The sequence below is a fragment of the Chaetodon auriga genome, chromosome 19, assembly GCF_051107435.1.
Source record: "Chaetodon auriga isolate fChaAug3 chromosome 19, fChaAug3.hap1, whole genome shotgun sequence".
NCBI lineage: Eukaryota > Metazoa > Chordata > Actinopteri > Chaetodontiformes > Chaetodontidae > Chaetodon > Chaetodon auriga.
The window spans coordinates 18,136,302-18,162,627 of NC_135092.1; the positions used below are offsets into that span (position 1 = coordinate 18,136,302).

Sequence of the window (26,326 nt, forward strand, 5' to 3'; positions counted from 1 at the left end):
ATTGTAACGTTTTACTTTCCATAGAAAGTACAAAATGCGTCATGAGCTGAGGATCCCCCCTTTTTTTGAATAACAAATGAAATCTGGACTGCCATTTGAAGGATTCCCTTTTTTTTTTTTTAGGTGTGTCTTAAAACAACACTCAGGTGCCCACACTGAAGCAGGTTTCCCACAACACTTTCAATGAAGGTGACGTGAGACACATGCCGCAGTCCTCATTCAGTGCAAAAATGTATTGAAAGGTTTATCTGAAGCTAATATGTGCCTTCAGCTAGTCTGAGACGAAGTATTCTGTCTGAAAAAGATACTAAACTACTAAAATTTAGAAAGAAATTTACAGCTTTATTCTTTAGGCTGCTGGAGCCTCATTAGCTTCAGTTAAACTTTGAGATGTACTTTTGCACAAAACATCTACTGTGAATTTTGTTCCCTGTGTCTTACACTAAAAGCACTGAAAGAGAGGATCTCTTAATGGTCAGCATGAAAAGGATGAATGATTACAGCTGGTTTCAGTCTTTTTTTTTTTTTTTTAATTGTGAACCTATCCTTTAAAGATGGCAAAACAAACCTTACAAAAGCAACATAATTGTTTTTCTTTCTTAAATATCTGATTCATCTTTAATCACTCATTCACATTTTTGCATACAACACACTTCCCAAACTACTCCATTCAAAACTGTAATATCCTGTCAGCAACTTTGACCCTGGCTACGGCATAAAAACATAAACTGTGACCTTTTTCATGAAATTTTGCATAGGGATGACAAAAAAGGGACAAACGTCCATTCTGCAGAGGGATGACTGTGTCTGTGTTTCAGGAGAGGTAGACAAAGTCAACTCCAGCCACAGTAAGTGCTTTTTTGACTGGCTTCGTTCAGCCTCACATCAGAAGTTAAGGGGTTCGCAGACAGCTTCTCTCACTCTGACACCAGAGCGGCATGTAGTGGTTTCAGGGTCCTTCTGCTGGTCCTCCTCTCCTCCTCTATTGCTTTCCTCTTCCCTGTGGGCGTGTGGCAGAGCATATCATCGAGGGTCTGCTTGGTCACCTGATCTGCTTGCTCAAGCTTAGCCACTATCTGTTCCACTTTCATCATGTGCGGTTGGCCTTTGCTCTGCAAGCGCAGCACGTCCACCTGAAAGAGGGAACAAGAGGCCACAGAGCTAACGCTTTCTCCGTAGATTGTGCCAACTTGCAATAATTCTGATCAGTCCCTGAAAGGACACCTCAAACCTTTTCATTTTTACATCAGGTTTGTCATTATTCTGTTCACAGAAAAACTGTATAGAATGTATGAAAATCTCTCCCCCAAAATCAAAGCACTGTTGCTTGACTTACCACCTCCTGAGAAAATTCAGGCTTCTTCACAAAAGAGGGGCTTTTAGACAACGTGGCCGCAGACAAGATGGAAATGGCATCTGTCACTGCTCCTGACTTTGCCAATATTAGCACCTAATTGCAATAAAAAAATAGCAATCACTGATCAACAACAGCAAGAAATAATGTCGTTGCAGTTACATGATGCACACTTACCTTCAAATTTTGGCATAATCTGCTGTCTGTGCTCATGATTTGTGAATATAATGACTGTGACTTTTCAATGTCATTCTGGAAAAAAAAATAAAAGGGAAAACAGATTACTGATGATATTTTAACATTTCCCTCACCTTTCTGCATGAATGAAAGGAACAGAAGAAGACATAACTCACTTGTCGAAGTGCTAATGCTATAGCAAAGCAGAAAGCATGTCTGGGGATGAAGTGCCCTTTGGTCTGTCCTTCCTCGATCAGAGCAGTGCAGATCTTGTAGGCCTCTGGGGTGTTCTAACGAGCATAAAGAATATTAACTGACTGCAAAGGGTTTTTACACCTTAAAACATTATCTCCCCTTAAATATGACTCTGGGAACTGTGACATAATAAATTTAAATCTTACCAGTTTATAGCAGGTGCCAAATGCCAAGGTAAATGTGTCTTTATTGAATGGTACAGCATAGTTCTTCATGGTTCTTAGTACCTCCAAGGCATCTGAAATAGACAGCATTTGGAGTATTATATACATGCCATAATAATTTCAGGGAAAAAATGTTAAATTGTCACTTACTTCCATAAGCGCCTTTTGTGAATAACATGTCTATGGCGATGTTAAAGGATGTTGAGTCGTTGAAAAATCCTCTCATACTCTGTTCAGACAAGTGAGAGGAAACTGTGAGAACTATCAATCCAGTCTTATCTTTCCTTCCAGTTGCACTTTGCCAATAGTCTGGGTTTTGGTTACTTTGGTTGATTTACCTCATCTGTCAGTGTAGCAGCAGCCAACTCCTCCTGACCCAGCTCATAGCACAGTCTCATGAAGAGAGGACCAAACTTGAACTCTCCATGTGCAAAGTTCCGGTTCTCTGTGTGATACCTTGTGGATGCAAATTAAAGGAACATTCATACCTAATTCAGATACTTGTTACCTGATGATAGTCAAAAACATATTGAAAACATGTTTTGTTTTTAGTCATCTTTTGCTCTGTCAAGTAGGTAGAATCTCATTTCCTTCTCTCTAATGTTTGTGAACACAAAGAAAGTCCAGAGGATAACATGTTGGTGCTGAAGTGGGTTTGTGTGTTTATGCTTTACAAATTTGCCAATAAAGCCTCTACTATACCTATAAATTGCATCTCTGGCTATCACCATATGATCTGCAGACTGGCACACGTGAAGGAGAAGCTTCAGCTCGTCTCTCAGTATCAGCTCATTCCTTTGCAGCTTCTGATTAAAGGACTCAAAATAATCTCCTGTAAATCAAGGTAAAAACATTAGCTGCTGTGCATCATAGCAACACACGATAGAGAACTGCAGCTCAGAGCCAGTGACAAGAACTACTTCACCTTTGGATCCACTGACAAGGTGAGCCACCGCCAGCTTCCTTTGCTGGAAGTTCTGTAGTTTGATGACATCCTCTGACAGGAGATGCCTCTTAGCTGCAGAGAAAACAATTTTTTAGATGCAAATATCTAGCTTGCAATTAGTTAGCATAAGTCAGTAAAGATCACCGGCGAAGCAACCACCAAAAATAAACCAACTCAACTTTTCGAACAGCTTGTTCTACTGAGAAGCCCTCATTTCATAATTTAGCATAACTGGTTAGCTTATACTTAGGCTGCCATATGCCTCAAAATGTCAGAAGAAAATGGACAGCATACAATTACTATAAAACGAGCAGGTAAAAAGCCAGATAAACCGACTTTTCAGCGGATTTCTAACAGTTAAATCATTGAAAAGTTAGGTAACGTTACTGCAGTACCTTTGTACCCATGTGGGATGTTTACAAGGTGCTAAAGTAGCTTCTCAGACTTTAAATCAGCCAGTTTTAACGGTCAGCTGTGCCAGACAGGGACACACGTTGACGGGTTTTATTCGACTTACCTCCAACACTGCCTTCAATCCAGCCGGACTGTTGAAGACCACAAAACACCCCTTTAAAGGACTCACGTACCAGTGACCGACTACACTTACCTATCCTCGCAAGCGCCATCATGCTCACTGACTATACCATGGAGATGAAAACATAGGGGATGCTATTGTAGATGCGATAGAGTTTTAACACGCCAGTTGTTGCTTGGAATAGCAAACCATATTTTTGGATTCAGCGCTACACGACAATACTTTGATTTGAGTCAGACATTGTACATAGCAGTTGTTTTATTCCAATTTTGTAATACGCAAGAAGCAGTTCGTCCCATCCATTGTGGCAAATGGTATCACCCAATATGGCGGCGCTCAGTTATCCGGCGCAAGAGTACAGTAACTTTTAATTTCATTAATAAAAATAAATCTATGCAAATATAGTTACTGTCGTTTATTTCTCTGTCAGACGAAGCTCTTTTCATTTTTGTTGTACATGTTTTCTTCGCCAGAAATGGGACAAGCATTTTATCACTGATCAACACAGCAACCAAAAAGGTGTTCATCTTTAAACCTGCGGGTGGTGCTGTCGCACTGCACCAGAAACATGTGGAATAAGTTTATAGCTGTCAGGAAGCTTAAAACTCAATAATGTATAATAATAATAATAATAATAATAATAATAATAATAATAATAATAATAACTGTGTGGGACACAGACTCTCATGCATATATATGCACTTTTTCCTTTTAGTAGTATTGGTTATCATTAACATAAATTTGTCTAAAGTATGTATCATTAGTTTAGTGATGCAAATGAGTTCTAAATGTTTTCATTAAGAAAGAGTCCCACAGCTCCCAGGCTCACCTCAGATTTCCATTGCTTTTGACTCTTTCAGTTGGCAGTAGTCACTTTGCAAACCTTACTGCTCTTGCTTTTTAAAATAGATTACTATATTCTTTTTGGATTTTATACATTTTTAATGTTTTATTTCTGCAGTTTCTGCCTCAACAGAAGATACACCTGTATAACATTAAAATGAAAATATAAAAAGGCTGTGGATGATGTAATGATTGCCTGCTCACAATTGCTTTTCAAAAGGTTTGTTTTTTGGTCCAAATGTTGTAAAATATGAGTGAGAAGTAGGCCTATCATTTCATTTAAACCTCCACTCTGGTATAGGAGGCCTCAATGAGAACCAACCCTGCCACCAGCCAGTGTACCCATTGACCTGAACAGTATTACATAACTAAGGACTTATTTCCCTACAAAGGACTCTTTGTTACTATGCTGGATATTTTTTTTTATCATGTCAGAATGCTGATAGTAGTCAAATCTAAGTCTTGTTTAACTGTTTATCACACACAAAAGCATGTGTCATAGCATCTAATTTCCTTTATACAGGATTTAATGGTCAGATGTGTAGACCTCTGTGGAAACATAACTGCTAAACTTGCAATCATTTTGAGAGGTGAGTTGAATGCAAGCTGTAAAAAAAAAGAAGATCACTGCATTGATTAAGGTGCTTCTTAAATTAACTCCTAAGATAGACCATCTTGCACAGAGAAAATAGGGCTGGGACAGGGAGGTTCCCCACTGTTGCCTTGGCAACAAGATCTCAGCCCATCCAGCTGAGATTGCTTGCTCAGCCAATCAGACACAGGGCCTTGGATAATTTATGGTTTCCTGCAAGGTGTGTGTGTCTCTGTGGGCTTCTCTCTCGCTCTGTGTGTGGGCATATGCATGTGCTTACATGAATTTAAAAACGGCTTTTTCAATGTGTAGCTCATGCATAGTTATAGGTTAAAGGTATGGCGTGGTGGCAGCTCATGTTCAGCTGCTCAAAGAATGCAATAATCAAGAGGGAAATATGGCACTGGCTGTAGAGGGGTCTATTTTAGCACTCAGACTCTGATTTCCCAAACAGCCAGGTTCTGCCAACCGACAGTAGCTCTTACATCTTCTTTGATTTATCCCTGTGTGCACTTCCCTTTGGTTTTGGAAAGTGCCTGGGGTGTCCCATCATCATTAATAAATGTCCCCACTGAAACAGTTTTGGCACAGAAAAAAAACAGCTGGTACTGATTACTGTGTCAGACTGTGTGCCACAGCTCTAAAGTCACTGTCCTTGAAAGACAGTTAAATAGGTTAGCGTCCATCTATGGCAAGACTTATGACGCACACGTATATGCTTGCCTGTTCAGTGACTGATGTACTAAACCATAAATGCCCGTGGCTTCGTATTGGGTTTGGATAAATAATAGGGATCCTCTGTCATTTGCATAACTTGTGTGTAATAATGTGATACTATATGGAAGAACATATACAAGCTTCCCACTTACTGCTGTGCAGTATATTTGCTGAAATAGCTCTGAAAGACTGGCTTACAAGCTTGGCTTTCACTTGCTGAGAGACATCAGACATGTGGAGTCGTGGTCCCCCACTGCACAGCAAAGGGATGTTGAATTGTGGAGACATGTCCTCTTATCCTGCTCTGCTCTGTTCCATCCCTGCTTTCTCAGTCAGTGTCCCTGAGGCGTCTGATCTAAGAGGTCATACAGTTCACCACATACTTGAAGACCTAAATACGCTTTCTGATGTTATTTTCCTCATATTCTTCTGACATGTTTCATGTTTTATACATCCTTATTTTTTTCATATTTGTTCATTTGTTATAAGCTGATATATTTTATTCATTTGGTATACTTCTTCATTACTTTTCCCTTGCATTAGAAGCAGTAGTGATACCTCAGCACAGCGTGGTCCTGGATTCGAGCTACTGCTTATTGTAGCCAGTTTACATGTTCTGCAATTACAGTGTGCAGCTAGGATGAAATGAGTCTGCACTAAAGTTCATGGCAATCAATCAAGCGGTCATGTCACTAAAAGCCAAAAATGCTCATCTGCCAGTGGAGCGAGCTGAATGCAGAGGATCAGGAAAGTCATTAAGATGTACCATCTAGAGACTATGAATGTCTATCACTCTGAGGAGACATTAATTTACCCTGTCCGGCTCTCAGGGACACCAAGGCGGCTAAATGAAACGACTTCCACACTGTCACAGTCACCTGTGTGCACGACACCAACAGCCAACGATCTACTCGGCATCATCATATGATTTTAAAAAGACAAAAACACAAATCCTTATTTTTCACAACAGATTTTATTGTGGTTGCTTTTGAATGTTTGTTCTTTAGTCGTGGTTCCTCTTACATCAGATTCACCATATGGGTAGAGGAAATACACAGTATTGCACACATACATCAGAAAGCACTAAGGAATACTTTCACTTGAAACTAATTGCTATAGGTTACATATGAGTTTGGGAAAAGGGCAGAGAGGATGCAAGATCACAAGACTTATGCACACAGCTGCAGACAAACATTATTAAAGTTCTCCCAAGAGAAAGATAAGGAGAAAAAGGCAGAGATAAATAGAAAGAGAGAGAAATAGAGGGAGTGTAGAGAAAGAAGACAGAGAAAAGAGAAATGTCAGTTCAAGAGAAATGTCAGTTCAGAGTGTCGGTTTGTTGTTGGTTGTGGTGTTGGTTTGAGGTTCCCCTGCAGGAAAACTGGTCTGTAGTGATATCATGAACACCTGACGTAAATTCAGAATTATCTGGTGAGTTCGGTGAGTCCGTTGAAAAGCCCAAGGAACCAAAGCCTGTAGTCATTGTGATGTGGTTTGTTAAATGTGTCTCCAGAAGCTGGCCTGTATATGTTGATGTGTGGCCTCTGTACTGTTGGTTTGGTATGTGCCATGTTTGTGTTTAAAGTGTCTAGTTTTTGTTTTACATACTTTCATCTAAAACACATAAGTCTCTCACGCTCGCCTCTGTGTGCTGCCTCCCTCAAGACGACGCCCCTACTAAAGCCGTTTCCTTTTCATCCTGGCTTAAGAGGAGAAACTCTCGTGCCGCAAGAAATTTTCAGCCTCCCAAAATGCTCACATCAACCTGAAAATCTACACTGTTCTGCGCCCAAAATCAAGTTTTCCGTCGATACAGTGTCATTGAAGTTACTGTAGTGTACAATGCCTGTAATGTACAACTCGCAAAAATCATAAATGCTCCTTTATTTAGCCTATATAGCCCTGTTGTTTGTAATGCAAGTCTGAGCAAAATCCCAATTTTAAAAAAACAGAATCCTAATGTATCATAACTCATGCACATCTTCCAACCACTCCATCGGCCACAAAGCTATTTATAATTATAGTACAATGCTTTAGAAAAACAAGACATTTTAAGGTTTATGAAAATATCCTGCCTCACCAGCTTTACAATGGGAAAAGCCTAGCTTCCCCACAGCGCAATGATTACATAAAAAACAGGTATAAGAAATAAGATCTAATATCTCTTTTTGAAATAACTTAAAGTCTGTAAATAAAGCACACAATCTGAAATAAAAGACAATCCTCTAAAAACCTTTAACATTGTTTGTGGGAAATGATTTTACAGATGTAATAACAGCAAAAGAGAACATTCGGAGGCAACTTCCTGTTGCACAATGTAAAAGGCTATCTGGACAATCAAGCACAATAAGTTGAATTTAACATAATAAATTAATATTCATATAACAGCAGCAACATAAACCAGACCAAAAATATCCCAAACATCCATTTTAAATCAAATAAAACCCAGCCGAAACAAAAGGAAGAGTTTCACGATGTTAGGGGCACTTTGTCTCACCTGTGATGAATATGAAGTCAGACTTTCTATTAATGTTATTCAATGTTGAGTATCGTTTCAAGTTAATTCACATTTGCAGTCATTCAATTATGTAACCATTTAAAAGTCCTCTTTGACACAGACCTCTGGTGGGTGGAGTTACCTTCATACTCAGCTAGTTGCACCAGTTCTTATACATTCAATTTGACTCCCTAAGGCAATAACAGAAAGTGTCTTGTTTTATCCTTTGGTGCTGATAACCATTATTCAATAACATATCATATTCCAGGGGAGCTTTGTTCCTTGACAGCAGTTAAATTGATTAAAAAGGACTCATGTATTTTGATCTGGGGATGCAGAAGAAACTCAATACATCAACAGCAACATCATTATTTGATCTGTAGACTTTCTGTAACTGGACAATAGTGGCTTGGGTGTTTTTTTGGATTCCAATTTCCTTCCAGTACGATCACTTTGTACCTAAAAATCACCTTGAGGGTGTCAAGGACATATCAATTTACATAGAAAACATACCCATTGCAATGAGCCCCTCAAAGCTAATTTGTATTAGTGTAAGTCCTCCTTATGGACATTTACTTTTTCAGGGTTTAGAAGTATTATTTTAGCATATAAGTGCTTAAGTATCTGCTAAGATTTGATGCTACATGACACATTGTTTTCTTCCTTAAATAATGATCACTCTCATTATCAGTCACTAGGCCTCCCGAGTTCTTGCTGAACAGGCCTACATTTCAATCTTACAAGCCGGGAAGGACTCATCCTGCATGACGACAGTGCTGCTGCTGGCCAGGACCATGATGTTGAGCTCCTGCTGCTTGTCATGAGTCTCCTGGTACCACTCCCTCATCACATCAGTGTCATGGGTCGGAATCAGAGTGACCTGAAGCCAAAGAGAACATCAAGTATCATCCCCAGAACCAAAAATCATCTTTGTCTTTCTGTCTCTTCTTCCCTTTTGATGTTTCCATTTAGAGTTCAGTATTCACGAAAAGGCTTTTAAGAGAGAAATGAAAGCATGGAAAGCGTCTCAAATTGAAGCTCCAAATTGTAACCTCACTGTCTTCATGTCAAATAAAAGTAAACTATACAAATAATAATGGTGCCCAAAGATGCCAAATACATATGGCATGTCTTTACTTACTATAACTATACTTTTAGAGTATCACAATATTACATAGAATTGTCATGATAATTACTGAATCTTACCTGCAGATTGTTGTCCCACTGGGCCTTTCCCTCCAGCAGAGCATCAAGAACAGCCCGACTGGGCTCCTGAGCTGTCTGATCATTGCCACTGACCACATAGTAAAAGGAGCGCACCCGCTTAAAGAACTCAGCATCCACATTCTTGGCACTGCAGTGATTGGGGATGTAAACCAAATCCATGTACATCGGAGGACAATTGGGCAGAGATGCCCCACCTGATGCCTTTCCACTGCCAGTACCTGAAATAGAAAAATGTACCATTCTCTTAGAATTCTAATGAATATGAGTAAAGTATGTTAAGTTGTAACGTGATAGAAATGATGAGGGAGTTTAAATAGTACTTACCTGATGTAGCACTTTTCACACCTCTGGATGCAGAGGTATTGGTTGCATTTTTGGCATCTTTCCCTTCTCCGATGGTCTTCTTTGGAGAGGAAGTCTTTGAGTCCTTCACCTTGGATAGAGCAGTCTTCCTGGCTGGTGAGGAAGACTTTTTCAGGAGCTTCTTCTTCTTAGGCTTTTCTCCTACATCTGTATTGGCGTTGTGGAGGTTTTCTTCAGCCTTGAGGGCCTCTGGGTCCACCATGCAGACATCATGGTGGCCTGAAGATGGAGCAGAGTCCCTGAGTGCCACTGGAGGAGGATCTGCATGCCTGTAGGTCAGGGTTCTGTCAGTAGGCAGAGTCTCAGAGTCGTCTTCAGAGTCAATGTTGGCATCTGCTGTAATAGAGGGGCACTCCTCTGTCCCTGGTGGAACATCTGAATCTGTCTGGGAGGGGGCAGATTCACTAATGGATGTGGGTGGGGTCTCCTCACATTGCTTGGCAGAAAGCTTGCCTCCTGGGGGTGGAGGTCCACCTCCTGACTTGGCCAGGGGCTTCTCCTCATTCAAGGCGTTCTCCTCACTGATGAAATATTCTAGAGGGTTAGGGTTAATGAAAGATGGGGATAGTTCTGTCTTGGGGTGACGGTACTCACATGAAGTGACTAGGCAGAGGTCAACATCGGTCTTAGATGGAGCAGAGGGGCTCTTCTTAGTAGTGTCTGGGTCCCTTGAGCCACAGGCAGAACTGTAATTACACGGATCAGAGGATGTAGGTAGATATGATGGAATGGGAACTTTTGGGCTCACAGGGGATTTTTCCTGAGGTGTAAAATCTTCACATTTAAAGGGATTAGTCTCTTTTACCGGGGAGAAGGTCTCTTCTTTTGAAAAGGTGAAAGAAGATGATGGGGAAGAAGCTTTAGGAGGTGAGGGTGACTTGTCGTACTTCTGCTGTGTGTCAGATTTATTAGAAATGCTTTCCACAGATGGTGAAATTGGGCTGCCGCTGTCTTTAGCCGGGGGATCTCCTAGCACTGGGGATGGCTCATTGGAGTGGGGAGAGTGGGTGAGAGATGATGCCTTTGGGGTGACTGGGGACTTGTCTGTCTGCTCAGCCACAGCATGTGGCATCTCTGTCATTTGGCATGGGGTTGTAACAGAGGGAGTGGATTGAGATCCATCTGATGGGGATGCAGAGGTGGCAAGGACTGAATCGCTCTCTTCAAAAAGGAAAGGTTTCTCCACTGTAGAACTATGCTCTTCGGATGGTCTTCCATCCGTTCCATTTGAGGGACTGTAGTCAACCTCAGTTGGGCCATTCTCCGTAGCACGTGAGCTGCTTCCCACAGATGGGTGCTCTGGGGACTGCTTACTAAAGTCCAGGGCTAAGGAGTGGTCAGGGGACTCCTGACCAAACTCTATTGACATGGTGGAGTGCTCTGGGGATTTTGTGTCCTGCATCTGTGTCCTGCTTTTCGTCTTTGGTGATATGTCTGGGGAGATAGACATGGGCCTCGGGCTATCTTCCTTGGATGGAGATCCCTCCGCCTCATGGAAGGTGGTTGGGGTCTGAACCACGGAGACAGACAAAGAGTCATCCACTTCTGTTGAGTGAGGAGAGCCTACCTCAGCATGAAGGGAAGGAGAGTCAGTGGTGGGTTCTGGCAAGGAGCTGGTGGCCAGAGAGGCAGTGGATGCTGAGGCTAAATGTGAAAATGTATCTTCTGCTACCACTTCCTCAAGAGGGGTTCCTGACTTGTCTGATGTGGTGCCCTCTGAAATGGACATTTTACTTTCTTCCTTGAAAGCTGTGAAAGGATTAGTGTCTGATTCATGTTTGGTCAATGGTGCTGTAGACAAGACTGAATGGCTGTTTTCTTCAGTTTTCTTATGATCTGTGTCAAAGGGTAACTTTTCTGCCTTCATTGGGGACTCAGGTTCAGTTGGAGGTGGGCTTTTTGGAGAGGACATTACTTTCTCTACAGGGGAGGAACTCTGTTGTTCTGTCTCATGAGGCTCTGGGGTAACTCTGTTGGAGGAATCATCTTTATCACTTGTGACCTCTACAATTATTGGACCCTGTGTATTATCTTCTGACACAGGTGGTAGAAGCCCTGCTTTTTCATCTACTGGTGACTGGTAGTAAGGAGTGTGACCAGAGGACTGGGGCGAGTTAGCTCCTTCCAATGTCTTGTCATCTGGGCTGATGGAAGAATCAGCTGTTGCTCTGGCACACCCTGTCAGTGTAGTGGACAGTTCTATAGGTGGAGCAAATATGGGTGGAGAATCAAACTTGTCCTTGCGGTCCACTGAGGGTGAACGTACAAGAGGCGATGTTGTGGAAGTTGAACTGAGTCTAGCTGAGTCTGTCTCGTACTTCTCACATGGCTCTTGAGCTGTGGCAAACCCTTCAGCTTTCACTGCAGAGGGAAACTCCTTAGAGACTTTATCCTCTTCCAATGATGAAGGGGGTGATATCGTGGAAGCTGAGTGGTTGTAGTCGTGGCCTTCTGTGGCATTACTCTGAGAGTGATCTAACTCTGACATGTCCTGAAGTGGAGACAGCTTCTTCCTATCCAACTCTCCAGATGCCGATGTCCCAAACCTGCCAACATCCTGTGGAGGAGATTCAGCCTCATCATTGGTGGTTTCATCACTCATAATGTCCCTTGGAGTCAACATCTCATCCATAGGAGTAGGCACACTAGAGATCTCAATGGTGGACTGAGTGTAGCCTGAGGTGACAGTGTAATCCTCAGGGGGTTCATCTTTGTTCTCGTCATCCGAGGCTACCGAGCTCTCAAAGCCAACCGGAAGCATTTCATCATGAATAGATGCACCTGGAGATACAGGTGAGGACACTTTGGGTGAGGCTGATAAAAACAGAGCCTGTTTCTCAGTTTCTCTCTCATTTATCTGCTGACTTTCTACGTTTTTATTCATCACATCATCATTGTCTTCAACGTTATCTCCTGGTTTGACTTCATCATTTCTGTCTTGGTGTTCCTCTTCACTGGGAGTAAGCTTGTCTTTATCTGGTTCCACTCTCTGAGGTTCATAAACTTCTTCTATCTCTCCCTTCTCCTCATAATCCCCTCCCTCAGATGTTTCCTCCATTACAGTGCCTTCATCTTCAAACTTCTCACTGCCATTGAGTTTTCCCTTGAGAACTTGTTCATCTGGAGTCTCTCCGTTGTCTCCTTCAGCCTCTGTTGTGGTTATACCCTCATCAACAGACTCTAGTGCTTCAGGCGACTCTTTGGTTTGTATTATTTCTTCACGGTGGATCATTACAGCTTCTTCTTCCTTATTTTGTTGCACGGTTGCATCATCCTCCATCAACTCTTCAGCTTTAAGCTCCTCAAAGTCTTTAGTGAGGTCCTCTGGTGAGGACATCAGAGATCTCTCTGCTTCTGGATCTTCTACAGCAGCAGCTACACTAGCTGCTAGTTCACCACCATCCACCTTCACCTCCTTCTTTAACACTTTTGTCTTTCCTGTCTCTTTTGTCTTTGACGGGATTCCTGCGTCTTTCTTTGAGGCATCTTTTTTCAGGGGCTTTGGTTTTGGTGTTAGACTCTTTTCTTCACCCACAGTGGATGTCTTTTTTGTGTCTTTAGAGAGCTTTTTGACATCTTTCTTTTGCTCTTTCTTTTCTTCCTTCTTCTCCTTCATTGGTGAGTCTCTTCTGATATCCTTTTTTATACTTTTCTTTGCCTCTTCTTTCTTTACTTTTTCATCCTTTTTACCATCTTGTTTGGGGGTATCATCTTTCTTTGCTACTTCTTTCTTAACTTCCTTTTTCTTTTCGACAGACACTTTGGTCTCCTTTTTAACAATCTTTTCCTTCTCTGTTCTGGGCTTTATTTCAGGCTTCCTTTTCTCTGGAGTTTCTTTCTGGGCTGTTTGCTCTGCCTTTGCTTTTGATTCTTTCTCAGATGCTTTTGCCTTCTCCTTTTTCAGTGGGGCCTTTTCTTTTTTCTCCACCTTCTGTGCTTTTTCATGAGATGACTCTGCATCTGTCTTTGCCTTTTCTGGTGCTTCCTCCTTTGAATCTTTTCTGATGCTTCTGATAGGCGATGGCTTTGGGGTAGACTTTAGGCTCTCTTTGCTGTCTGTTCTGTGTTTCATCTTAGCTTGCTTTAGAGTCGGTGTTGACGGCATACTCGAGGACATCGCTTTTTGAGTGACAACTGGCTGCTTCAGGAAGTCCAGGTGCTTTAGTTTTTCTAAACCTTCAAAGATGTGATGCTGGGTGGCATTTCCAGGAAAGAGAACCCGCACAACCTTATCTGAGGGATTTGCAGGGTGCCAAACAATGAGAGAAGAGATTGAAGTCAAGTAAGAGACAGGGAACTCCGATTCTTTTCCATTTGGCAGCAGAATGGAAGTGGTATCTTTTTCGCTACCTGTCCACTGCTTCATGAAGTGTTGCATCTCCTTGCTGTTCTTTGATGGATTAAGCACATACATCTCAAGTTTCCCAACGCCCATTTTCTGAAAAAGTATGATTGGCTCTATGGTGTTTCCAACAGGCCTTTGCAAAGGCTCTATCCGCAAATTTAGCTTGCTGAGGAACTGCTGAGTGAACGCTGCCTCCTCAACATTCCTCCTCACTCGGTAATTAGGTTCAGGGTTATCAAGGTTTTCAGGAAGATTCACAAACACAACACCAATATCAGGAGAAATCATGTTCTTCACCCAGTCACTGTTAGCTGTTGAACCCTGTGACTGCTCCTCCTCAAGCTCTGCAACCTTCCTCTGCAGCATACTATTGATACCTGGCAGGTTATCATCACCGATGTGGGTCAGGAGGATGGAGTCCACCCTGTCCAGATGCCTCACCAGCTTCCAGAAGCATGACTTCCTGTCCGAACCACCGTTAATAAGCATATTGAAGCCATTGACAGCAAAGAGAGCAGAGTCACCACAACCAGCAGGGAAAATGTAACAGCACGGTTTGGAGAGTTTGAGGAACCCACCCGAGGTTGGTGGCTCTAACATGTCAAAAGGAGATGGGATCTCTACTGATTCGGATAAATACTCTGTGAACTCTGAGAGGCCTTCCATTTCAGGGAGTATGAGAGTGGAGTTTAATTTCATGTTAATGAAGTCCTGCAGGTTGTGTTTGTCCAAGTTTGAGTTTTTCCAGTCACCTTGATCAGGGCAGGAGAGTGTAAGGTTGGCTTTGTTTGCTGGGTGAATGGTGCTGAGCAATTCACCGATCTGTGCATGGGAAAAATTACATGATTTTAATTTTGAACACACTGGAGAGTGTAATGAAATGACAGTTTTTCTTTTGATTTGTTTTTTCAAGGCAACAACCTGTGTGCATGAACATGTGGAAAAGTATTATGTCAGTGCCAATGGTCATATGGAGAATCATTATGTTGACTCACCTCTTCGTCAGTGAATATGTCGATGAAGTTGAAGAAAGAGAAAGATCCGGCCTGAAGAATCAGTTCCCCTGTGTTTTCAGAGCATTGCCCTGAGAGAACCAGAAGCTTGTGTCTGGCAGTGTCTGAGATCATCAAACGAACCTGGAAATTATGAGATGACATTATTTTCTGTGATAACGTACCACTGATTTTGGTCAAGAGTGAGTGGACAATAAGTTAAGGAAATGTATGCATGGTACTTGAAAAAAGAAACAAGTGATTTATTTAAAGAATGCTATATAATTATAGGACTGGCTACAGAGACAGGGAATACAAAGCCTTTCTGCTGCAGCAATCAGCTTAATGATTTAGTCCATTTGAAATATCACCAGTTTCACATCACTCAAATCCATTAGCTAATTAGCTGACTTGATCTCTTGCTGTCCACTCTGCCAAGTTTCCTTTCAACTCTCTATCTCTTGCCTCTTCCCCTCTCCGCTGTTCTTTTTCTCTTGCTTCAGCAACATCAGCTGTTACGGGCGGCTGGCCAGGTCAATCCTGCTGTGCTCTGAGATATTATTAATGCACAGTTTGACTGCAGACATGGCTAGGGGGCCGAGGCAACAGTGAAAGGGGGCAGTGACACATGAGGAAATCTGCTGCCATCTATGCTCCTGGCCCTCCCATGTCTTTCTTACCATCAAAATGTAGCAAAAGCTGCACTGAGATAACAAAAGGCAAAAGGCTGCTTGTTATTCTAGCGGTAAACAAGGCATTAGTCTTGTCCGTCGGGCTCCTAATTGCTCCCATTTTTTTATTCCAACGAACAGCAACAAACAGCAGTTCAAATTAAGAGGGTGGATAACTGGCCACACATGAAGGACAGTCAAGGATGAATAATAATCAAGCTGTAATTGCTTTGTATATGTGCATTTTAATGGAACTGTGGATCAGAAGATGAAATACCAAGATACAGAAAAAGGCAGAGGTTATAACAGTATAACAGATTATCAACAGCAGTTAGAGCTCATTTTACCTCAGTGCTGACTGCGTCATCTGAAGGGTTGATAAGCACCACCGTCTCCAGGACGTTACTTTTATGGTGAAGAATTCTCTGACCTGCAAAACAAACCAGGAAATAGTTGCAAATTTAAAAAAAAAACAATACATTAAATGTGCCTGTTAGAGATTAAAAAATTAGTTGATTCATCGATTAGTCCATCAACATCATATGAATCAGAAACCTTTTTTCATAATTCATAATCGTTTTGAGTAGTAGTTTATTAATTGACAAAATAATTGACAGATGAATTGATGGTCAACAACACAAAATCATTAGTTGCAGCCCGAGTTTCTATAAACTATAGAAATCCTCCTTCTAAAAACGTGGTGCACTGCATTGTACATTCAAATGAAAGACCCTGTGCAGAAGACCTGCCGCTGAGTCTTGCTGCTGCACTTTAATTTGGAACAAAGTCAGACCAGAAGAAGCACAGGGGAAATCAGAAACTATCATGTTTCATTTCATCTTTCAACCAGCATAGGCTCACAGTTACTGAAGCATTCACATTCTTTTTCACCTTCATTATTTGTGCTTGTTTGCATTATAATGAGCTAAAACACTGATTACAAAGTCCTAATGAGTCTCAGCTCCTCTGGTTGTGATATGGGGCAGGGCTCAGCAAATTTATCAACTAATTCATCAAATGCAGCCAATGTGGCAGTTCTAATGTGGCTGTGTAAATGTTAACGGTCTCTGTAGAGTAGAGCTCTTCATCTCTAAGATGGATGAATTCTCTAGAGATGAGGCTATAACACACCCCTTATACCCTGAATCCCACTCCTCGGCTTGAAAACCTTTCAGCACGAAGCGACTCCTCCATTATCCTTTGTTGTAAGATGCCATCATGCTTATCTCTGTGGCTGCATTCTGGATGACCATCATATTGTTTAAGTAACACATTATTCATTAATTCATGACTAATTAATTCAAGAACACAGAAAATCTGTGTTAAACAAATTCATCAACAGGATTTAAACTTGCAAGAATGGATTTTTTGGCCACTTGGGGCAGTGCAACAAGCTGTAAACACAACACTGACAATATTATCCCTTTACAGAAATTATTTGGTGAATGTGTAGCTTATTTAGACGTCCAGCAGATATGGAGCAACATCAGCACTGATTTGGAGTTCCTGATTCACATTTTTTGTTGCGTGCATTTTGAGTGTTTATGCATTGAGATGAATCACAATGACCATATTGACTATAACTAAATGAAAAACATCCATCATGGTTTCCTGGAATTACAGATGACGTCCTGTTTTGGCTCAACCAATACTTTATTTTCTGACTACTCAATTAATTAATTAATCAACTAATCATGTCAGTTAGTTGGACTGACCCACTTTGAGACAACAAACAATACAGACAAGACATTGATTATAATAATAATGTCCTAAAACAGAGCTTTTATATAGAGAATTAACAGCAGTGTGTGTCAGCATCAGAATCGATCATCTTATAGGTGTTGGATGATCGATAATGATAATGAGTTTGATCCCACTGTGAGTATCAGGGGGTTATCCTCTGGTCCAGGTGATGAATCATTGACAGGGAATTATTATTCATCCCATCACATCAGGCTTCACTCAGCCCTTCTCTTTGTTTCCCCTCCTTGTTATCTAATTTCTTTTTAAACATACAAATCAGCGAATTCCCCCAAGAGACAACTGAGAAAAGACTGCTGTTATTTTGGTAATTTAGATCAATCAATTCCTGCCCGTAAAAATGAAGGAAACGCTGCCAGCAACATTCTGGGAATAGACAAATAAGAGCATGTTCCCCGTTGCGTTCAGAGGGCAGAGAGGTGTTGCTTGGATATAAGCTTTAAATTCAGATGCATAGTGTTGAAGACAGAGTGTGCCTCATCTCCAGAGACTTGATACTGCAACAGCTATCCGGCTGCTGGGCCGATTCCTCCATACATATTTCATATAGCAGATTCTCATTATGGAGCACATAGCCATTAACCCTGCCACTTCCTCCCAGAGGGCTGTCACTCCACATGGAAGAACTCTTTCATTCACCGCTTTGAATAGTGAAGGGGCTCCTGTGCGGTACATCGCTATTAGCCCTAATATTCTGGAGATTTCAGTGAAGGTAGAAATAATGACTCTTGGTTTGGACATTTCAGCCTTTGTGTGGAGTTCATTGTCTGGAGGGAGAAATATTCCTAAAGGGACATTCACTTTGAGCTTTCATATAAACTCAGTATCATGATGCTTAAATGAGAAATCACCATTTTATTCTGCTTTTTTGGGTCAGGGAGAGACGAGTAAGATCTTAAGGTCTTGTGTCATTATTTTTCAGATTTAGCCTCTGAGTCTACATGTTTTCTGATTAAACAGATATATTCGAGTTAAATGTTTCGTTTCATTTTCAAAGCAAACTGATGGTGAATATGTTGAACGTTACAATGGCTCAACATCAGAGTGTTAGCATTGTCAGTGTGGGCATGCTGCATGCTAGCATTAGCACTAAGCACTGCTGAACAGCCTCAAGTCCAAATTGTCATGTTCTGATTTTCTAACACATTTTTAAAATAACTCCTCGTGGAAGCCCACACCCTTTGCATGCTCATTTTATTAGGTAGACGTAGCGATCTGCGTCATCATCGTGATCATAGTTGCCTTTAGGAGAAACAAGCTTCCATCAGTGTTGTTCTGAAGAGGCAGCAGTCTTAAACTGATGACCAGAGCTCCTCCACAAGAACAAGTGACTGAGGAAATGCTTTTCAGTGGTCTGTGAAATGAGAGAACAATCAATCATGGAGGTCTATTGTTCATCCTGTCCATGATACTGTACACCAGCCATATCTGTAATTGCTAATGTAATCAAAAAGCATTCTGCTTTTCTTTGTTCGTCTCTCTGTGGGTTACACCCTGTTCAGGCCCTTTCACATGATGAAACAGAAACTAGTGAAGGACTAGTGAAGCACAAAGCAGCCACCATCACCACCACCATCATCCTGCCAAATGTGTCTACGCCAGCTCGTCAAAAAAATGACAGGCTGTGCACTGGAGCTTGATTAACCCTGACAATTACCTTGATCGATATAAAAATCCTTAATGCCCAGTGTGTCTCTGTCTCAGCGGGAGGCGAGGTAATGCGACATGCATCACTGAGCATTCTCCTCCTGGCTGAATAGAAAGCGCAAGACTGGTATAGCCTGTCTGCCACAGACTGAACCAGACAGGGGAACATCAATGTGGATGGCACCACACCAAAAATAGATCAGTGGAACAACTGAATTCACTCCCTCCTTCCTTTTGCATAAAAGAAAGGATTATGATTTTCTCTCTTCAGGTGGATGCCCTGCATGTGTTGGCACCTTTCTCCCTGCTGTCATTTCCTTTTCCACCGCAACAGAATAATTGACCACGGTGACTTTCAGCTGTAAAGATGGGAGCCCCCTGAGCACAGTTTTCAATGTCACTCACTCCCATGTCCCCACACAACTGAATTAAAAAGGGAACCAGTGTGTGTAATATGTCTGGGCGTGGAGCTAATGACACTGCCACTGCTGGTAAGCCGGCTGACTCACAGAACAGTCAATCACCTGTGTCGAAGGATTGACTGTCTCTAAACAACATTCAGTTTTAAGCTCCTTTACAACCAGTGTCTTTAGGAATTAGTGTCAAAACAAATGACAACTTGGCAGGAGAATAACAATAGGTTATTACGTCTTTCCACCACCTGTTTCTTTCCAAATTCTTCCAGAGATCGAAAATTGGCAATGAAATCTGAAAAGATGTAATAAAAGCAATATATTCAATGTGAATATATATATATGTTAATCAAATTAAAGGAGCTGTATAGCGCAGGATCGTTTTTGTGAAAAATATCAGGAGGATCTTTATCTCGGACAAATTCATTTGTAAAAGTCAACACAGTCTCTTATTACTATTGATCACTGAATGGATTTGCGGCTTAGTGACAGCCTTTTAACTCTGTCTGCAGACAAGGCAGAATGCTGGGAAATGTAGATGTAACCAGAAGTATCATATACCCATCAGGGAGACACCGGGGGTCTCCGGTCATGACCCTTTTTTCCTTCCTTCTCCTCCTCGCTGTTCGCCTTCCTGTGCACTAACATGGCGTGATGGATGGCATGCGATCCATCAAGCAGACAGATAATTGTATTTGTCCGCCTCTGCCTGACACCACCTGCTGGTTTGTGTTTTCCTGTGAGCACTGAGCTCTATCTGATGAGAGCACTTCAAGCTAAAGGTAAACATAGAACACTCCTGTAAAGATTTTATAGATTTTTCTAGAATGCTGAAATTATATCTTACATGCAGTCAGCAGCTCAGCTTTGTTATTTTTTGCAAATTCACACGTATGGAACACAACATTGTATAAAATTACCTAGCTAGAAAATAGCTCAACATTTTGGAAAAAACACTTTCTTGGTCAGAGTTAGATGAGTAGATTGATACCATACTCTTATATCTTTCCACTAAGTTTAAGGCTACAGTCTGCAGATGGCTATCTTAGCTTAGCATAAAGACTGAAAATATGGAGAAAGAGCTAGCCTGGCTGACAAAAATCTGCCTACAACTATGAGCACTAACTTCCTGAAATCTTGGACAAGACTAGGAATTTATTGCTCCTGGTCAAGAAATACTGAGGAATACAACTTATTCTGAAAACACAACATACTATTTTTACACATTTTGTTTTTGTGTCTTTATTTTTGTACAGATTAAACAAACTAGATAGAACGTGTAAATTTAAAGAGCTTTCAAGATGCCTTTGGACAGAGCCTGTTTCCAGCCTTTATGCTAAGATAAGCTAAGCTAAGCTAACCATCTCCTGGCTGTGTATTTTCATATTTAGTGAATATGAGAGTGGTATATTGTGCTTCTTATCTAACTCCCGAAGGAGAAAGCGAATAAGCGTATTTCCCAAAACGTCAAACTATTGCTTTGAAGCGGTGTATATTGTTTTTCTCACCGTGATAAAAGGGTGACTTAGATTGAAAGTACCCTTCTATGAAAGACAAAAATCCAGACTTTATGCAGGGGAACTGTCACTAATAAACATAAAAGCCCTGTTAAAGTCAAGCGAGATACTGTAGTTTTCTAGCCCTTCACAAATCAGTTCATGCATTGAAAGTTCAAAAGAGAATGAAAATCCTCCCCTTGAGAGAAAGACTTGGCGAAAAGCCTGAGGCAGAGAATATAAGAGAGCAATATTACTACAGTTTTACTGCTTATGCAGGATTAACTCTCAAAGTCTCGGCTTCATTAATTCACTGATCAGAACCGCATTTCCATCTCTGTGTCGCAGCTTTTTTACCACTCGCATCCATCTTCACCTTATTCTTTCCTCCCTGTTTTCCTCTTGCTCTCTTGTTTGCTTTTCTCTCATCCCCTCTCGCTTCCCCTCACCCCCTCTGTTCCCTGAGTCCTCTCTGTTCCCCTCCTTGCTTTATTTTCATGGACAGACACTTGCCACTGGGGATTCGACGCTGCTAATTACTCCCAAATCAACTGTGCATCTAGTACTGCGTTGCAAGGCAACAGCACACATGGAGGAAGAAGGAGAGAAGAATGGAGGATGGAAAATGGTAAAAACAAGGTGGGATGAAAGGGAGTGGGGATTTGGAGTCTCTTTGAATGCCATCATAGATAAATCACCATGTTTCAGCTGACTGTATTTCACCTCTGTAAGCCTTTTAAGAGATCTGATACAGGAATGTTTAAATAAATTCAGTCTGCAGCAGTATTTGCCGGCTGGATCAATCTATTGTGAAATATGAAGCCCTGCTGGTCACATCCAATATGGAGCCGAGCCAAGCAGAGGCTTTAACTGCTGCTGCCCGTCAAGGCCATACTGCCCACTGACAGACCACATGTCCTCCACCCTGGACCTGCTCCATCTTTATGGAGCCTCTCCTTCACCTTGCAACTGATACAGCCATGAAAGTGCCAAGCAAGAAAATGCTGCGAGGGCGTATCCAGGGATAGGTAATAAAACCCCTCTGCTCCGAGTACTGCATGGAAGTTATAGCTGACTGCTGTGTGACAGCATACGTGACTGAAAGGTGCAGTACTTGAGTCAGATTTGGGAGTAATTGTACTTTACTTGAATATTTCCATTCTATTACAACAAAAAATGGTGCTCACAAAATATGAGAAAATAAAAGAACAAAGAAAAGCCCTTTAAATGCTCAGAAAAAGATACCCAAAAAGTAAGCACACCTATAAAGCAACTCTTTAAGGTTTTTGTCTCACAAAACAAATGCAGCTTTTAAAATAAGATACAATGTACGAAGTGAAAAAAGACTCGAGTCATGTTAATCTGGAATTTAAGTTTCATTTACTTCACGTAGGAACATTTCAACTATTTTCAACATTTTCTTATATCAAATTTTTCAGACCTGATGTGTTTAATCTTGTTTCCGCGACATTTTTTAAACATTTAAATTGAAAGCAGGTTGAAATATTCAGACTGTGGTGCAAAATAAGGTTTTTAGGAATCAGTTCTAGGTATAAAAGTCTTTATAAGTTTTGAGGTTTTTGCACATTAAACTATCCATCACTTAACAAAGGGTTACCTCGACCAGCCACAACAAAAATGCTGCTCATGTGTTCAAATCCCACAGTAGACACTGTGTCACATATTCTGCATGGTGAGTCCCTTTTCTTTTAATATTTCTCTCTTTTTACCTTGTTGTAGTATCACTTGAGCAAATGACCTGCTAACATCTTGCAGCTGGTGCGAAATCAGCAGTGAAAATGCCTTTTATTTCCAGTTTACCTCTGACATCTGCAGAGAAACGAGCCGAGTGTCTGGAGACGAACAGCTTCAGCTCCTGGTCCAGGTTGCAGTCAATGAGGTTGGTGTCCCATGAGCGGATCCCTGCAAGATAAACACAAGAAAAATCAACGAGGAAACAAAGAAGAGCGAGAAGAAGGGAAGACACAGATGAGCAGACATTACACAGAGAACTTGGCAACAGGCCTAACAAATGTGCAAAAGTCTCACCCTCACGCACACACACACACATCTATTTGCCTACAGTTCATTGGAAAATCTTAGGGTGAACATGTATAGACGTGTTACTGGCATGAGAAAAGAAATCTATAATAGGAAATATCTATAGCCCTGTTTCTGTTGTGCAATGGGCCAGATGCACTCCACTCCGCTGAGTCACGGTGGTATCATCCTCTCCTAATCATGCAGAGTTAAGGCCTATTGAAAGCCTCCATGAACTTCGGTGATGACATGAACTGGGAATAGAGACAGAAGGACTTTAAAAATAAATAGAGATGTCATCTTTTCTCTATGGAAAACTACTCACAAAAGGTGGTCAGAAGTTTATTTCACCAACTGTGTTATTTGTTGACTAAACTAAAAGCAGAGGGTGTGGCAATAACAAGAGACCGTTAATCGATTGACGTGAGCAACGGTGATGAAATGCAGTTTTTCTTTGACGAATCAATAAGATACAGGAATAATGTTATTGTGCATGTAAACAGATTAGAATAGAAGAATAAACAAAGCATAAAGAGCCATTTACGTGCTCAGAAAAATTCACAAAAGCTGTAGCAAACTCCATCTGATGAGGAAGACTGTGTGGTACAACCAAAAGCTCCACAGCAGCTACTAAAGGTCCTTGTGTTTTGGTTTTTCCAAGGTCAAGAGTGAAGTTTCGGTCTCAAGATCTGACAGAAGGCCAACATAATGTGATCTGTGATTGGATTGTTTCCTCTACAAAGCGTTTAATCACTTTTGTGCTTGTTTTTCGATTTGTAGCAAAGTCTGGGAAAAATATAAAAGTCATCATTTCCCCTTGAGAAGCTTTCCTGTATTTAAAAAAACTCACTCGATTTTACACCCACACAGGAACTGCGCCATTTCTCCTCTTCCCTCTCCTCTCTCTCTCTCTCTCACACACAAACATACATCGGGCCAGGCAGGCAGGCCACCACAGCAGCTGTAGCATTTCTAAAACGCCCTGCTCACTTTTGAAAAGCGTTCCTTGTGGCTTTCCGTAGGGACCGCAGTGCGGACCGAGCCACGCCCACCAGCCGGTGAGGGATGCGAGAGCTGGATGCGGGATGATGCTGAGGATGGAGAGATGTTCCCACAGGATGAATGGGGAATTAATGTATTACCATTCCGTCCATTCCAGTCTCAAAACACAAAGCCTATTTATTCAGCTTTGTCGGCGTCGCGTTCTCCCGCAGCAGCGCACACGGAGAGAAAGCTGCTGTCTCTTCCTGAATGTAAACTGATGCGTGGGACCCTGCTAAAACAAAAGCCTGACGCACCTGAATAAAGCCTGGCAAGGTGCCGCGCCAGAAACGCGCAGCTGCACCGGAGCCAGAGGAACTGCGATGTGTTGCATTATTGACGCATAGTCCAGATTTAACGCTGAATCATTGCTGTCAGCTTCATTAGAGGAATTGGCCCACGTGTGTGAATGACAACAACCGGGCCTGCTGACATTAACATGACAGAGAGGAAAAAAAAACAAAAAAACAATCATACTGAACAAAACAGTGGGTGGGTGGCGGGGAACGTACCTGTGCGTTAAAAGATGTGGTTTTGGAGATGTGGCGATATGTTATGGTGACAGGGAGGGGCTGTTCAATACCATGAGCAACAACACTTCTAGTTCCATTAGTTGCCCAATAAATTAGGTTCAGATACTGTTAATGGCCCATTAATATGCGTAATTCGCTCTGGCGTAATGTATCGTGCGTAAAATCCGGCCTCACAAACAGGTGCATCGACACCATGCATGATTTCTACGGATAAAAGGCGAACTCGTAAGCGAAACATCTGTCTTCAAGTTGTTCTGAAGGTGCTAAGTTCAGCTGTTGGTGGCCTACACCCACCTCACGCAGCTCCATCTTACCTTTCTCTATGTCCGCAATGGCACACTTCAGGAGGTCCTCCGATGTGATCTCCCCGATAACCACCAGCAGGTAAAATTTGCTGTCGTTGAAGTGCTGCGAGGGGCTGGAGGATGTCGGAGATGCCCCGGTGTTACTTTGGCCGCCTAAAGTCTCCATATCTGCAGATTCTACCAGGGTGGCCATCCTCTCCTCTGTCTCGCTCGTATTTCCCGTACAGGCGCGCAGGATCCCGACAGCAGCCTCCTCCCTTTATTCGCTGCAGAGCACCGGAGTGGTCTCCAGACATACAAGTGGAGCCTTGATAGGAGTGGCCCTAGCTTTTTATACCAGCAGACATTGTGTCATATTCGGTAACCGGGGAGAGAAGAGGGCGCCGTTTTTTTTTTTTCGCACACTCACTCCACAGCTGATGTCATCCGCAACGAATCAAACGCCTCCGGAAGTCACTCAGATTTGATGCTTTGTATTGCACATACTCATCAGTGCAGGGCTCATTATTACTTGTTACTCATTACAAATACTTCATTAGACAGCTACAAGTTGGCCTTGAGTATTTTTACCCACTGGCAGTTCTGAATACAATAAAAACCGTCTCAAGCCCTGCAAAAAAAAAGAAAAAAAAAAGGAAAAAAAAAAGAAAAGATGATGATTCAAAAGCTTTATTTTCTGGTTTTAAGAGGTATTCATGGGCCTTTAAATAAAGCTTTATTTAATCTGCTCAGGAGAGGCTTCATTGATGATCATGCTGATACCTTCTCTTCTTTCTCTCAAAGAAACAAAAAGCTGTGAGGCTTCAAGAGGAGCAGAAGGGTTGTACTGAGAAAGTACTGAGAAATGACTTCAAACACCGATTTTCCATGCAAAAACTGTTGATGTTGACTCCCCATCTCTGATTGATGCTATCTTCTGAGTAAAGCGCTTTGAAGTGAATTGTTAAAGGGACTCTCTGTAAACATCATGAGGAGTACCAAACTGTTGCAAAGGCCAGATTTGGAGTTTGACACACATGCATTTTTGAATCAGGGACAGTCTAATGAAAGATGTTATTGAGTTGCATTATGAGAAATGTGGGCTCAAGCATCATTTCTAATGATGAATTGTCTCTTACAATTCCCCTAACTCCATTGCAGTGCAGTACTAATTTGCTTGAGTACCCATTCTCTTATCTGCCTTTGTAACTGAGAGCTCTGGTGTGATGATTGTTTTGCTTTCTGAATAAATTTCGCTCAAAGGTTCATAAATAAGAGATTTAGTCGAATTCTGGGCAAAACTGTGCTCTTTATTACTCCACTTTAATGTCAGAGTTTTGAACACAGTGCAGTACAACTGTATAATTAAGATAAGTAATTTCTAAAAAGGTTGTAGTAATTGCTTAAAATAAAGTAAAATAAAATAATGTTTC

The 26,326-nt window shown here is 41.6% G+C and overlaps 2 protein-coding genes across 2 annotated transcripts; both read right to left on the bottom strand.

Annotated features, from left to right (window-relative positions):
- Positions 1 to 121: 121 nt before the first annotated feature.
- On the bottom strand, positions 122 to 3,543 carry ptcd2 (pentatricopeptide repeat domain 2). Its single transcript, XM_076758248.1, is given in 10 exon segments — positions 122 to 1,133; positions 1,337 to 1,450; positions 1,532 to 1,606; positions 1,708 to 1,821; positions 1,933 to 2,024; positions 2,101 to 2,179; positions 2,289 to 2,406; positions 2,653 to 2,782; positions 2,876 to 2,968; positions 3,414 to 3,543. Coding segments are annotated over 10 exon segments (1,161 nt in total). The 3' UTR covers positions 122 to 917.
- Positions 3,544 to 6,537: 2,994 nt separating this feature from the next.
- map1b (microtubule-associated protein 1B) lies at positions 6,538 to 25,360 on the bottom strand. Its single transcript, XM_076757418.1, has 7 exons — positions 24,924 to 25,360; positions 22,817 to 22,918; positions 16,026 to 16,108; positions 15,011 to 15,151; positions 9,632 to 14,837; positions 9,287 to 9,525; positions 6,538 to 8,960 (listed from the first exon to the last, which is right to left on the bottom strand). The coding sequence occupies exons 1-7, from the start codon at positions 25,105 to 25,107 to the stop codon at positions 8,805 to 8,807; spliced, it is 6,111 nt and encodes a 2,036-aa protein (XP_076613533.1). The 5' UTR covers positions 25,108 to 25,360; the 3' UTR covers positions 6,538 to 8,804.
- Positions 25,361 to 26,326: the final 966 nt, after the last annotated feature.

Excerpts from the sequence above, each read along its gene's own strand:
- map1b (XM_076757418.1), bottom strand. The coding sequence starts at position 25,107 with ATGGCCACCCTGGTAGAATCTGCAGATATGGAGACTTTAGGCGGCCAA. Across the intron at positions 22,919-24,923 it reads CATTGCGGACATAGAGAAAG|GGATCCGCTCATGGGACACC; the intron begins GTAAGATGGAGC and ends TTTATCTTGCAG. Across the intron at positions 15,152-16,025 it reads ATGACGCAGTCAGCACTGAG|GTTCGTTTGATGATCTCAGA; the intron begins GTAAAATGAGCT and ends CATAATTTCCAG.